General features: G+C 40.2%; 2 protein-coding genes across 5 annotated transcripts in view; one reads left to right on the top strand and one right to left on the bottom strand.

The window, feature by feature from the left end:
- LOC131784892 (glutamine--tRNA ligase) overlaps nt 1-14844 on the top strand; it is a 46977-nt gene that overhangs the window by 6124 nt on the left and 26009 nt on the right. Inside the window, exons 9-14 of one of the 4 annotated variants that reach the window (XM_066174344.1) lie at nt 23-331; nt 671-757; nt 1452-1551; nt 2433-2510; nt 2621-2729; nt 4244-7163. In XM_066174344.1, coding sequence (XP_066030441.1) covers nt 23-331; nt 671-757; nt 1452-1551; nt 2433-2476 — 540 coding nt within the window. In that variant the 3' untranslated portion in view covers nt 2477-2510; nt 2621-2729; nt 4244-7163. Of the gene's footprint in view, nt 1-22; nt 332-670; nt 763-1451; nt 1552-2432; nt 2511-2620; nt 2730-4243; nt 7164-14844 lie in introns of those variants that run through there. The other 3 variants (XM_066174345.1, XM_066174343.1, XM_066174346.1) reach the window with 3 other exon arrangements.
- LOC136284418 (uncharacterized) lies at nt 11328-12336 on the bottom strand. Its single transcript, XM_066174758.1, has 2 exons — nt 11526-12336; nt 11328-11406 (listed from the first exon to the last, which is right to left on the bottom strand). Exons 1-2 carry the CDS (start codon nt 12251-12253, stop codon nt 11328-11330), a joined length of 807 nt encoding a protein of 268 aa, XP_066030855.1. The 5' UTR covers nt 12254-12336.

Raw genomic sequence — 14844 nt, 5'->3', positions numbered from 1 at the left:
ATATCTCACCCTTTTATAACAGGCACTGCAAGTCACAGCTGCGGAAGCGACACCCACACGAAGACCCAGTGGCAGCTCCGGCGGGGTCAGACAAAGAAAGCAGACAACTCCCAGACGTGCCAGGACCGGAGCATCCCAGGTGTCCGCAGAAGGGCCAGTAGCTGACGAGCAAAGACCGAGGAACCAAGAAGCGCAGCAGGAAGTACCACCAGATCCCCGGCAGCGTCTGCTAGCACTGCTGGGAATCATAGCCACATGCATACCCAACAGAGAGTCTTTGGACAGACTGCAAAAGTTCCTGCAAGAAAACCAACCTTGCAACCCACCACAGGTGAACTGAAATTTAAAAAATAAAGAACTGCACATTGACTGAATTGTTGTTGTTGATTGTCCAACATCATACATAGAGAGAAAAGCCCCACATTGTAATCTTCAGGTGTTAGAAAATAGGTACCCTAAAATACATGTAAGCATGGTTCCCAGCTCACACTTTATTATTTTTTATTCTAATTTGTAGACTTCCATGTTTATTTTTCTTTAATTTCTTGTTTCTGTGAGTGTTTTTTTGTGTGTTTCCTGAGTTTACATGCAGTGTCTACACAATAATTACAAAGTATCTTCTGACAAGCTAAATATTACATGAAATTTATTGAGAATTCTACTTTTCTAGGTGCAAACAAGATTTCCTCCTGAACCCAATGGCATTCTTCACATTGGTCATGTCAAAGCTATCAACTTCAACTTTGGTTATGCAAGAGTAAGGTTTGTGATACTGTATCACTTCAGAATGCTCTGATAGCTTTTTCTGATTGTTTAGTCTAATTGTCCAGATAAGGGTAGTCTGGAGAAGGAATGTTTTGGTAGTGCTTACTGATGTTTCAACAACCTTAGTGGAAGTCTTCATGGGAGTGAAATGAACAGTTTTTGTTAGTTGAGTGGTAAAAGTAGTGTGGTTTATGGGGTGAAGTGATGGTCAGTTTTTGCAGTGATGATATTTGCTGTTAGATTCAAGTAGTACAAGTCTGTGGTGATTGGTCAGTTTTGATCTATTGTGATGTGAGGTTGTTCTTTTTGGTTTGTTGGTTAATATGTGAAGTCATGAATAAGATGGTGCCATGTGCATTATATAATGCGGGGAGTGATGCAAGATTAGCTCAAGACATGGTGATTTGGAGGGACATTGTTAAGGCATTACCTGTGCCACTGGGCATAGTGAGGTTGAGTGTAGGCTGCCAGTTATTGTTGAAATCGGTTGTATTTAACAGACTCCTGACTTTAAATCTCATGTTTATGTTATCATCATTATCATTTCTATCTTAACATTTTAAGATGTAATTGCCATTACAGTCATGATCGTCATTAAAGTCCCCATCCTCATTACCATCATGAATCTCAGCACCATTATTAGTGTTATTGATATGTATTTATTATTTCCTATTAATTCTCCTCAGGCCCACAACAGTGTTTGCTACTTGAGATATGATGACACAAACCCAGAGAAGAAAGAGGAGAAGTTTTTCACAGGAATTTTGGATATGGTCAAATGGCTTGGTTAGTAAAATAGTTTTGTTAAGGAAGATTTCCAGGAAAAGCTCAATATTTTCTGTGGACATATCTCTCTTAGTTTTCCTCTTGTCAAGTTTAAGAAGTTTTAACTGTCATCAAAGAATTTATGAATGTGAATATATGAAAGTCATATATTTGAACTGTGGATAAAGAATTTATGCCCATTGTCAAAAATTAATCCTTTGATCCCTAAGAGGGAGGACATGTAGCAATATATCTCACTTTAAGGTGACAAGAATAAAGGAAATGAACATGAACTAAAGAAGTTTTTTATTGTTAAATATTAAATTCTCCCAGTCAGCATCTTATGAAATGTATAGAGAAAAGTATAGAGAACATGCATACTGATGGCGGCATCTAAAGGGTTGATTCACAAATTTCCAAGTGGATTCATTTGCAATCCCTGTTTGATCATCTCTACCATTAGCCACATTTGATTCTTTGTGGGTTATTGATGCCTTTTACTAACCAAGTTCAAGGTCTGTGCTGTAAGTTACAGATCAAGTTTTTTCTGTTGGGTTTTATGGGCCAATGGGAAAGTATGTGGGACATGTACCCTCTTGGAAAAAAACAAGGGGTCCATAACTTACTGTACAAATTAAGAAAACGAGATTAGTAAGATATTTATTTTATTTCTGGATTCAAATAGAGAGGAAAGATTTCAATTCAAACAAACTTTTGAATTTAGCAGGGTGCACCATGAGATACAGCCTACTAAACTGACCAATCATAGTGCACATGCTAACAAATTATTATCTCTTTATTGTTCTCCTTCCTAACTAAACCAAAATTGAATTGTGTGTAGCTTCTCCACCAGACTTTGTCATCCCACTTTCATTTGTTTTTTTTGGGTTTTTTTTTTTCAGGTTTTGAACCATGGAAGATAACCTATGCTTCAGACAATTTATAAAATTGCATGATTTTGCTGTAGAGCTCATGAAAAGGTAAACATTCATCACATTGATGTGCATCTATAGCAACAAATCTGCTAGTCAGAGTAATGACAAATTTCCTTTTTTTTTTTTTTTTTCTCATCAACTTTGTGATGATTTAGTGGACAAGCATATGTCTGTCACCAGCAGTATGAAGAAATCAAAGGCCACAATCCCCCACCCAGCCCCTGGCGGGACAGACCAATAGAGGAATCACTGAGGCTGTTTGAGGTTTGCTTGAATGTTGTTTTTCTTAAATAGTTTATGTAGGGGTGGCAATGGTAAAATCCTAGACTCCCAAGATGCGAAGACTCCAGTTTAGAAACCTAAGACCCACACCAAACAGTCTCATACAAGTCCCTGTTACATGCGGTTGCTTTACCCAGATTGTTGCGAGGTACTGGCAATGAGGAGAAAGTTATGATACCCTCTTCTGTGTTGGTTTTTGTCATATATTGACAAGCATCAGGTTAACCATTTAACTCCCAGAAGTGATCAACATGAAAGTCCTCCTGATAATATCCTTACATTTTCCCGCAAACAACTAAAGAGAATATTTAAACTTATCAGGTAAAAGTTGTTGTCTTGATCTAACAGCAAATTCTCATAACTAATTTACAAGGAAATGTGTTGTAGCTAGAGGGGAGAATTACCAATCAGATCTTGGGAGTTAAAGGGTTTGACCAACAAGCAACACTTTAGTTACTTTTTACAGCAGAAATGGCCTTCGGTTCTTTTTTTAAATCTTATCACAAACAAAACACATTTGTCTAGTTTCAGCCGGACGCGAATGAATTACTTTAATAACTGTCAGTAGTTTTTAAAACCGTCAATTCTAACAATCGTAAAATAAATACTGTCTGGGCTAAAACTTTCACAATTGATAACAGGTATTGCTGTATATCAGTCTGAGCTGAATCTCTTGTTGTGTGATAAGCGCGCCCTGAACAACCGATCTACCCATGACAAACATGTGTAGACATTTATGACTAGTACTAAGCCTGACAGAATGCAGTCCAATTCGGTCCGTAATTTATCAAGTGATTGACAAAATTATAACAGCACGCATATAACGCGTGTAGTCACACAGGCATGTTGCGTTAAATGGCCAGTTACAAGCATAACGTGAACTTTACACTGTCCCATTGGTGCACTAATCAATACTGTAGCAAAGTTCTCGATTGTGATTAGTTATCACCAGCCCGATTTGAGCTCTAATAGGACAGTGTACAATTACTTTTCAAGCCGACCTTCAAAAAAATGATTGCATTCTTGGTGATATAGAACAGTTTTAAGCCTTTGACGAGGAGAAAAAGAAACATTCCTACCTATGTAACCTTTTTTTCACCTTGAGTCTGAAGTGCTTAAGTATTCCTTTCAGTTTTCAAGTACCGTGTTTTAAGGCATCTATTTGTCGCCAGATCTCCGACAGGGCCTGTATATCGTAGATTTGGCATCGGGGCAGGACGCTCTGAAGCTTTGTAATAATGGTTTTAAATGACTTTTCGTTGCCATTCCAAAACAATAGTGAAGGGAAAAAAGACATTTTGTCTCCCTTTTTATTCAAAGCGCGAAAGAAATTTTTTTCTTTTGGTCTATTTTATCTATTGCTATGATTCCTTTGTTGTCATGAACTAACTTTTTGAAGGGTAATTAACTTGAAATACTCGACGAAGTCCCTCCAGATCTCGTCCAAACATCTCAAACGCAGCTTATATTGCCGTTCGTCTCTCTTCGTCTTTCAGGTTTAAGTTGGGAGCCCCGTCAGCGGCGCATGTCTGAAAAGGCTGTCAACCGCTGGTTCCTGGCCGTGACTCTCCAACGCAACCCATCTCTTGTCAAGTTCCGCCGCCAAGGCCGCCATTTGACGGCGTCTGTTGTGACTCTTGGAAGCGTCAACTTTAATTTGACGTTCCAATGTAAAACTTTAAGACTAACTTAGCAGGAAGAATACTGTTCGCTCTATGTGGTCCTCTTTGCCGGAGATCTGCTATAGTTTGGGATCACAAAATGTAGGGGGTTCACTCTTTAGTTACTACAGTATGATATAGTCTGTATCTGGGTGTTGTTGTTGTTGTTGCTTTTTTTGTTGTTTTTGTTTTTGTTTTATCAGTTTTTGTTTGTTTTTTTTAGTCAACATGTTACTCCTCTAATGGAAACTGCTCTAAATTCTGGGCTAAGCTTTATTAAGCACGTAGATTGTGGTAGAGGAGTGAGTAAGGAAGCACACAAAGTACTTATTGAAAAAACAAAAAAAATTGTAGATTTCTATTGCTGGCTTCGGAAATGGGAATTATGTTATCTGGAAAGCATGGAGAGGCAAATGGTAGCATTTGCAACAGAAGATGATTTTTTTGTAAATCTATTTCTCTGTCAAGCGGGCTTGCATGCTCTGAAGCGCTTTCAAGAAAATATCGACGGCATTGTAATTACTCCTGCAAAGTCTTGTTTGCTGAACTATCTGCCATTTTCGAATCAATCAAAGAAAACTGAGTGTGTTTCAATTTCAGTCTCCCTTGTCTGACAGCTTGGTACAGTTAGCGAACTCCAACATCGTGAAGATGGACTATCGAATCACGACTTCGCTGCTCTCAGATTTATCTTTCGTAGTATGAGAGCAGTTCAAATCTTGCGCGCGCTACGCAAGTCAGACATAATTATTTGTGTGCGTAATAAGTAATGGTAATAGGATTGAGTAGAGTCCAGTTCTGTCTGTAATCATACGAGTGATAACAAAATCGGACGACCGCGCAGCGGAAGTCCCATTTTGTTAATCACGAGTATGATAACAGACTGTCCGATAAAAGAATTTGCAATTTGGCAAAAAAAAGTGCGCAGAGAGAGGTTAAAATATATCAGCAACGTTGAAAGTATTCGAAATTTTGAAAATTGCAAAAATTTTAAGTTTTGAAAGTCCCGCGAAAATAAGAAACCATTAGTACGAGCAGTCATTCGTGCGATAAGAACACTGGAGAGCGCAACTGCGCTAAGCGTTGGAGGTGGCCACTTTCCGACCACCATAAGTTTTTTTACTTTTTCGCTCGACGGACTATTGAATTAAGAATCCGCAGCTCTCAGGTTATTTATCTTCCAAAGAAAGGAAGCATTCAAATGACGCACGTGCTGAAAATCTTCGTGTGCGTAAAAAGGTGAATGATGTTATTTCTGCGGTATCCGGAACTGAAGCGGAGCGCCTCTTATCGCATTTGAATTCAGTAGAGCCGTCTATCCTGTTCACCCTTGAGCGTGAAAAGGATATACATTTGCCCTTTCTTGATTTAATTGTGTCCAGAGGGGTTCGTGAGAATTTAGAGACAAAAGTCTATCGTAAACTCACCCACACCGACAAATACCTCGCTTTCGATTCTCACCACCCTATTTGCCATAAGAAGTCTGTAGCCAAAACTTTACTCAGGAGGGCTGACTGTCTACCATCTTTACTCAATTCGAAGGCTGAGGAGAGGAAATATGTCTTTAGTGTCTTAAAGGCCGATGGCTTTACAAAAACTATTCTCCGTAACTGCCAAAAACCAGTTACAACTAGTAGCACTCCTGATGAAAGGGAACCAGCGACTGGTTTTGCTGTTATTCCCTACATTCAGGGTGCTACGGAACCCATCAAGAGAATTTTGAATAGTCACAACGTTAAATTTGCCTCAAAAAACCAGACTTTGGGGCATATTTTTGCCATTTATTCTATTCCTTGCAACGACTTCGACAACGATTACATCGGACAGACTAAACGTCAGTTTGGTACACGTTTCAAAGAGCATCAAAAAGCTGTTTTCTTTTGCAAAAAAAAAATTTAGCTTTATCGGAGCACACGTGCCGAACTAACCATGCAATTGAGAGGGATAAGTCTAAAATTATCCCCACTAATCGACGTTACCACCAACGCCTTTGTTTGGAAGCTTGGCATGTTAACTCCGCCCACGCTCCTTTAATTCGTGATGATGACGGCTTACTTCCTGACGCCCATTTACACCTCGTCAGAAAAAAGGCAGCTAAGTAGTGATCGTATAAAAAAACCTCTTGTCGCAGCGTTTAGATCACCCCTGATGAAGGCACTAGACAGGAGTGTCGAAACGTTGGGTCTATGAATTGTAACTTCTTCGGTTCCTTCATTAAATCTGTAAACCAGATTAGCATGAAACCATGGCAGGTGAATAATTCCCTCCCACAATTTGTTTTGTTTCTTTCGCATGCCGCTTTGTAATAGCCACTGATTAGTCCTATTGTGTAATCACTCTTTATGATCCTTCCAGAGATTTTAAGTGTTACTCGCGCATTACTCGCGCATTACTCGCGCATTACGTGCGCTCTCCGCGCATAAACTTAAGAAAAAATATGAACATTGTGTCTCGAATTCGGTTTCAAATTAACTAAAGCAAACTCTGGAGAGAGTTTTATTCACGAAGAAGACTTTTTATTCTATTAATGCAACAAAAAAATCACACCTATGTTGCGTGCCGCGTCCTTGAAGGGAAACAAACAGAAAAGTGATGCTGCCCGCGCTCCGGCTGCGTAAACTTGTTTAGCCTAGACAGTATTTATTTTATGATTGCTAGAATTCGGTTCTAAAAACTACTGACAGTTCTTAAAGTAATTCATTTGCGTCCCGCTAAAACTAGACAAATGTGTTTTGTTTGTAACAAGATTAAAAAAAAACCGAAGGCCATTTCTGCTGTAAAGAGTAGTAACCAAACTTGTTTCTTGCGATCGAAAGCAGTCTAAACGCATTTAAGTAAAGTGCTGAGACAGTTAAATAAAGTTCATTCCTTTGTTCAACAAAAGAAGCGTTTTGTTTAACAATAGTTAATATGAGTTATTTAGCCCTAATTATTTATGGATTGGTTAGGATAACAGAATACTTTTGCTAAGATTGTTTCCGAAGAGAGATTTAGACGCGCAAGTACTGTACTGGAGAGAGGTGGTCTGAATGAGACACAACGTATTTTGAACTCTCGATGTGTGCCTTGCCACATTTAATGTGAGAAGTTGAGCCGGAACAATGGACCATTTTTTGATACGTGAAATATTGGAATCGTGGGACTACCGGCGAAACCGGATTTCATTCAATTTTGTTTGCTCATTTTTAATCCGGGCGGGGATCCCAGCCGAGACCCGGCTGGCACCGTAGTAGAAATCACTGGCATCCCAAATCTTTGGCACCTGGAAGAAGCAGTACAAAGAATGTGATTATTACTACATTATTTAGAGAACAGTACCTCGAGGGAAAAAAGTCTATCATTTGGGGCAAAACAAGTATAGCGATTGTGAAAATAATCGGTCAATAGCCTAACGGAAACAGTGATGACCGATTTTTTTTCTTCTAGGGTGTTCGGCAGGAACTTGCGAAAATACCGGTGTACGCTTCAGAGGGTAATGACATCAGGGAACTCGTCTTTTTGTCTTATAACTATCCATTTCATTCTTTTATAAATTTACCAGGACAGTTAAATCGAGCAACCGCGTTTAACGCGTGATTGAGTGTTATCACTGAGTGTTATCACCGTGAAATACAGGTTAACAAAAAAAAGACAACAAAACAACATTTTATACCATAATTTATCATTTATTTTAATGTGTAGCTTATTTTCAGTTCAAAAATGTATCGAATAAAATCAACAAAATGATGATGCAGCGTAAAAACATAACAATAAATTAGAATTCTAACAGTTAGACCTCTTGGTAATTAATAATGGCAATTGAACTGAGTGGAGTGCAATTTGGGTTGAAATCATTTGCGTGATTTCAAAATCGAACGAACGTGCAGCGCGAGTTCGATTTGAAATCACAAGTATGATTTCAGACCAAAATTGCACGACACGAGGTTCAATTACCACTTTATTACATCCATTTTGAAATTCTCAAATGAAGGACTTGGTCAGTTCAAATATTTTGTTGATGCAGTACCTGACTGAGCCGGTCTGAAAATTCATCCATCTTTTGGGGGAAAAAGTAAGAGTTTTGGAAACAAAAGTTGCAATGGTGCGATTCGTGAATAAATCGCATCAATCAGAGCCAATCAGATTACAGAGACCACCAGTGATTTCAAAATGGGTGTAATAAACCACCAAATCACTTGCGTAGTTTTCTTGTGTAATATTTGTCAGAAACAAACAATCCTGAGAAGAAAGATAATCTACGATGAGTTGAGAACATTTGAAATCTATATACTAACATTGATTTTGGGAGACAAACATGGAATAAATTTTACTTCAGAGAGAATTCGTCGTTTTAGTCGAGTGGTTCAGCCCTAAGTGACCGTTCCATACAACCCGAACGGGCCGATGGGTCTCATTCAAGAATGACCACAACCGCTAAATGGAGACCACCGCTGAAAAGCGGTGGTCTCTATTTAGCGGTTGTGGTTGTGATCAACTGTTAAAAATTCCCCACGGTCGACCCTCCTCAGTTTCAAGAAAGTTCCAGTTTTTTGTAACATGCTGTTTTAGTTAAGTTTGCAATCATGGAAAAAAAATTCATCAAAATTTTCTACACTCGAGGAACCACACCAACCTAGGGTACCTCTCATGATGAGGACGCTTTCGATAAAGAGAATAAAGCACATCTCCCAAAGTGGAAGGTAATTTCTTTTTCCTGGCCTCCAACGATATATGACAAAACATCATAACTGTCGCATTACATGCAAGAGGAGCGCGTTGCGTGACGGCTACCAACGAAACTAGAGGATATGAAATCTGAAAATATCGAGGTTTATATCTCATTCGATAATTCTATCCAAGGAAATGGGAAAAGTTGAGCGAATTAGACATAGGTGCGGACACTACTTCAAACGACAAGATGTGACAAAACATTCTCTGTCACGCAACGAACTAAAGAAGTGAGTAGCGTGACGTCCTGAGAAACGGCTCCCAATGATCGTTATTGGCAGTTATAGAGTCAGTAAATATCGAAGTTTATCTCTCATTCAATTAACCTATTCAAAGAAATGGACAAAAGGTATTAAGCGAATTCTACTTCAAACGACAAGAAATGGCTTATGCAGGTTGATGCAGAAATGTCCTTCCCTTTGTTATTGATTTCCTCTTCCATTCTGACAAAATGCCAAGCGACTTGTTTCATTGTTTGACATTCAAATGTTAGTTTATTGTACTTAGATAATATGTAAACAATCTTAATGGAGTGACTAAATAAAATCAGCTCGTTCTGAGCTTCATCTAATGCTTTGTAGGCCAGTAGCTAAAATTAAAATAAAACTCCTCGTTTTGCCTTTAGACGGTTAGTTTAAACAATATACTTAAAATGAATCGTTCTGCTTGTAAAAAATAACACAATTTATCGCATTCAAAATTAAAGAAGAAATCTTAGAAAATTAATTAATACCAAGACTAAATCCTTGTCATTACGGCCAAACTCTTTCATATTAAGTCCAGATAAACTTAATTATGATCGGCTGAAACTAACTTTAAGTACCAATGACTGGGTACAAATCCTCTAAAAGTTAATCATAATTTCCATCTGACGTAAACTAAGATAATCTAGCAATCGGAAAACTGATTACTGTCCAATTTCCGTGGAAATTCTCCACACACTCACATGGCTGTAACAGCTTTACATCACTCATGAGAAAAAAACCGATTGAGAAGAATCTGCAAAAAAAAAACCTGTGAAAAACGATTTCAAGACGTTTCAACTTCGACGTAAACGTAACGCCTTAATCCTCTTGGTAGGTAATACTTAGATTAAAAATAACTTTTTACATAGCAAGTCATGATAATTTCAAGGCATCATATGAAAACAAAACAGTTGTTTCAGCAGGATATCAAAGATGAAGCTCGTAAGAGCAGTTCAGGCAAGCAAAAAGTCAACTTTTGAATCAAAGGAAATCGGTCCTCTTGTTAAACTTGACTTTGGCCTTCTTTTGATTCTTCCTGCTTTGAAAAGAAGACTCTTGAAAAAGATTTCATCGGTAGCTTACTGGTTTCTGGTCCAAATATCAGCGTTTAGAAGTATCCTAAAACTCCCTGGGATTCCAATGCTCACTGCCTTAACTGAAAAAATAAAAGAATATAAGTTAAGGGAGGATTACTGAATTGCCATGAAATATTTCCTAGTACCTGAAACGATACATTGCACAACAGGATCAGTGTTTTAAAACAAATTTGCATCATGTTTCCAAAAAAGAATGTTATTATCGTAAACGTGTCCACTTGGTTGTACTGCATCTCAATTTGCCGGAGCAAAAAATAAAATCCTTAAACCAACTGAAAGGAAAATAATACGCAAGTACCAGGGCGCACACGTAAGTAATAATTATGATTTAATGTAACTTTTTACTGAAAAGAATGTATTAACAGAGTATTTACTTACTGCAGCCTCTAAATATCCTTGAAATCCAGGTTGACGTCGTCACCAATGAGTACAAATGGTGCCCAGTAAATCTCCTTCTTGAACTTATCAATTTCTCTCATACACTTCATGGCCTGATTGAGAGCTTCACTTGCCTTCTTGCCTTCGGCAAGTGCGTCGTAGAAGAAAGTCATGAACTCCAGGGTTCCCTCGTCGCCAATCGCCCACAAGGTTGCCACAACAGATCTAGCACCGGCACCCAAAAGTGCACGCGCCATGCCGACCACACCCTCGGCCATGACCTCCCCACGAGCAGTGTGACAGCAGCTAAGTACAACCAGACGTGCTCTTAACCCAGCTTCTATGACGTCTTTCATCGTCAGTAGAAAGTCTTTCTCTTGCGGCTGAGGGTTTTCTCTTGTGGTGTTTGGTGCCAGGATAACTTCTCCAGTTTCCAGTTTACCGTGCGCCGCAATATGAATTAACGCCACTGATGATATTCGTTTTAACACTTCATCTTTTGTTGCCATTTGTCCAGTGAGGGGGAAAACATGGAGGATACGTCCGATCATCTCCACTTCTTTCCTTGCTCCTGGAAGTTGCACCAAAAGTCTTCCTTCATAGATGATATGTTTAAAACATGGATCGCCGACAAGCAATGCACCAGTCTTCATGTGAAAGTCAGCTGGACAATCATGAATTAGTTTCAACGTCGTCAGAGAGGGAAGGACACAAATTCTGAAAGAATCACTCAGATATGATGAGTCAGAGTCCTGCAGCGCTGCATAAGGCACAAGGCAAAATGGCCCCTCAGGAACCAATGTGATCTCGTCGTTGCCTTCGATCAGGTCAGCGATAGGAGCAACGATGATGTCATGCAGCTTCTTTAAAACACTTGATTGGGGGTGCCTCACATCAACTGGGATCACTTGATTGGCCACTTTCTCTTCTGTCGGCGAATCAAGGGGAGGATTTTCGATTGGAACAGTATCTCTTACACCGATCTCCTTCAGAGCAGTTTTGTTCAGTAGCTTAATGAAACATTCCAATTCATCCCCATACTTATAATTGTTGACGTGTACCTTTCTCATCTGGATGTTATCTTCACTGAGGCAAACCCAGAAGTAAACGCATGGTCCATTAATAGCTATGAAAACTGTGCTCAATGGAACCCAACTCAGAGATGCGCTGTACGTTGAAGAATCCCCAGGCTGATATTTTGTGGTCATGAGATCTCTCAGAGCTTGAGCACGTCCTTTCTCTGCGGCAAGAAAAGCATTTACAACTTGACCTTGATTGAGAATTATACGCCACAAACCTTTGTATGCACTTTGGTGCTGATTACGATAAGAAATCTTCCACTGATCGTTGGGTTGAAGACTAGCCCTGATATCATCATACAACTGTACACTCGAGTGATAACAGTCAAAGGCCATCATAAGATTTCCTTGGCGCTCAAAACTGCTTCCAAGAGAACAGAGTGAGCACGCCTCTCCAGTCTTATCTCCCACTTCTTTGGATATTTCGAGGTGACGTTGATAACACTCGATTGCCGTTTTCAACTCTCTTTGACGGGAATGAATCTCGCCCAGAAGGCAATAACTTCCTCCCTCTCCGGCCTTGTCTCCCACTTCTTTAGCAATTTCTAGATCACGTTGATGGTACTCGATTGCTGTTTTGAACTGTCTTAGACTGCAATAAACAGCGCCGAGATTGTAATAACCTTTTCCCTCTCCGGCCTTGTCTCCCACTTCTTTAGCAATTTCTAGACCACGTTGATGGTACTGGATGGCTGTTTTAAATTGTCCTAGACCTTGATAAGCGTTGCCGAGATTGCCATAACCTTTTCCCTCTCCGGCCTTGTCTCCCACCTCTTTAGCAATTTCTAGATGACGTTGATGGTACTGGATGGCTGTTTTAAACTGTCCTAGATCTTGAGAAGCGTTGCCGAGATGGCAATTACTAATTCCCTCTCCGGCCTTGTCTCCCACTTCTTTAGAAATTTCTAGATGATGTTGATGGTACTGGATGGCTGTTTTAAACTGTCCTAGATCTTGAGAAGCGTTGCCGAGATTGCCATAACTTCTTCCCTCTCCGGCCTTGTCTCCCACCTCTTTAGCAATTTCTAGATCACGTTGATGGTACTGGATGGCTGTTTTAAACTGTCCTAAACCTTGATAAGCGTTTCCGAGACCGCAATAACTTCTTCCCTCTCCGGCCTTGTCTCCCACTTCTTTAGAAATTTCAAGATGACGTTGATGGTACTGGATGGCTGTTTTAAACTGTCCTAGACTGTTATAAGCGTTGCCGAGATTGCAATAACTTATTCCCTCTCCGGCCTTGTCTCCCACCTCTTTAGCAATTTCTAGATGACGTTGGTGGTACTGGATGGCTGTTTTAAACTGTCCTAGACCTTGATAAGCGTTGCCGAGATTGCAATAACTTCTTCCCTCTCCGGCCTTCTCTCCCACTTCTTTAGAAATTTCTAGATCACGTTGATGGTACTGGATGGCTGTTTTAAATTGTCCTAGACTGCGATAAGCGTTGCCGAGACCGCAATAACTTCTTCCCTCTCCGGCCTTGTCTCCCACCTCTTTAGAAATTTCTAGATGACGTTGATGGTACTGGATGGCTGTTTTAAACTGTCCTAGACTGCGATAAGCGTTGCCGAGATTGCCATAGCTTCTTCCCTCCCCGGCCTTGTCTCCCACTTCTTTAGCAATTTCTAGATTACGTTGATGGTACTGGATGGCTGTTTTAAACTGTCCTAGACCTTGATAAGCGTTGCCGAGACCGCAATAACTTCTTCCCTCTCCGGCCTTGTCTCCCACTTCTTTAGCAATTTCTAGATGACGTTGATGGTACTGGGTGGCTGTTTTAAACTGTCCTAGACTGCCATAAGCGTTTCCGAGATTGCCATAACTTCTTCCTTCTCCGGCCTTGTCTCCCACTTCTTTAGAAATTTCTAGATCACGTTGATGGTACTGGATGGCTGTTTTAAACTGTCCTAGACTGCGATAAGCGTTGCCGAGACCGCAATAACTTCTTCCCTCTCCGGCCTTATCTCCCACTTCTTTAGCAATTTCTAGACCACGTTGATGGTACTGGATGGCTGTTTTAAACTGTCCTAGACTGCGATAAGCGTTGCCGAGACCGCAATAACTTCTTCCCTCTCCGGCCTTGTCTCCCACCTCTTTAGAAATTTCTAGATGACGTTGATGGTACTGGATGGCTGTTTTAAACTGTCCTAGACCTTGATAAGAGTTGCCGAGACCGCAATAACTTCTTCCCTCCCCGGCCTTGTCTCCCACCTCTTTAGCAATTTCTAGAGCACGTTGATGGTACTGGATGGCTGTTTTAAACTGTCCTAGACTGCGATAAGCGTTGCCGAGACCGCAATAACTTCTTCCCTCTCCGGCCTTCTCTTCCACTTCTTTAGCAATTTCTAGACCACGTTGATGGTACTGGATGGCTGTTTTAAACTGTCCTAGACCTTGATAAGCGTTGCCGAGATTGCCATAACGTCTTCCCTCTCCGGCCTTGTCTCCCACCTCTTTAGCAATTTCTAGATCACGTTGATGGTACTTGATGGCTGTTTTAAACTGTCCTAGACTGCCATAAGCGTTGCCGAGATTGCAATAACTTCTTCCCTCTCCGGCCTTGTCTCCCTCTTCTTTAGAAATTTCTAGATCACGTTGACGGTACTGGATGGCTGTTTTAAACTGTCCTAGACTGCCATAAGCGTTGCTGAGATTGCAATAACTTCTTCCCTCTCCGGCCTTGTCTCCCACCTCTTTAGCAATTTTTAGATGCTGTTGATGATACTTGATTGCTGTGTGAAACTGCCCAACATGACAATAAGCACATCCGAGACTGGCATAAGTGTTTGCTTTGACTTCTAGTTCAGCATTCGATTTCCTTAGTAATTGAAGCAGACGTTCGTTATTGTTTTCAATCTTAAAACGTGTCAAGGGTAGATAAATCACGAGCGGATTTGCAAAAATGCAATGGAAATCTGTGTTTTAAAAAT

The sequence above is a fragment of the Pocillopora verrucosa genome, chromosome 11 (assembly GCF_036669915.1).
Source record: "Pocillopora verrucosa isolate sample1 chromosome 11, ASM3666991v2, whole genome shotgun sequence".
Lineage (NCBI taxonomy): Eukaryota > Metazoa > Cnidaria > Anthozoa > Scleractinia > Pocilloporidae > Pocillopora > Pocillopora verrucosa.
The sequence above is the reverse complement of the archived record's forward strand: the minus strand, read 5'-3'. Positions and strand labels throughout refer to the sequence as shown.

Bases quoted from the DNA above. Each gene is read 5' to 3' on its own strand.
- LOC136284418 (XM_066174758.1), bottom strand. From the start codon at position 12,253: ATGATGGCCTTTGACTGTTATCACTCGAGTGTACAGTTGTATGATGAT. The intron at 11,407-11,525 runs GTTGAAACTAAT...TGCAACTTCCAG, and splicing joins GTCCTTCCCTCTCTGACGAC to GAGCAAGGAAAGAAGTGGAG.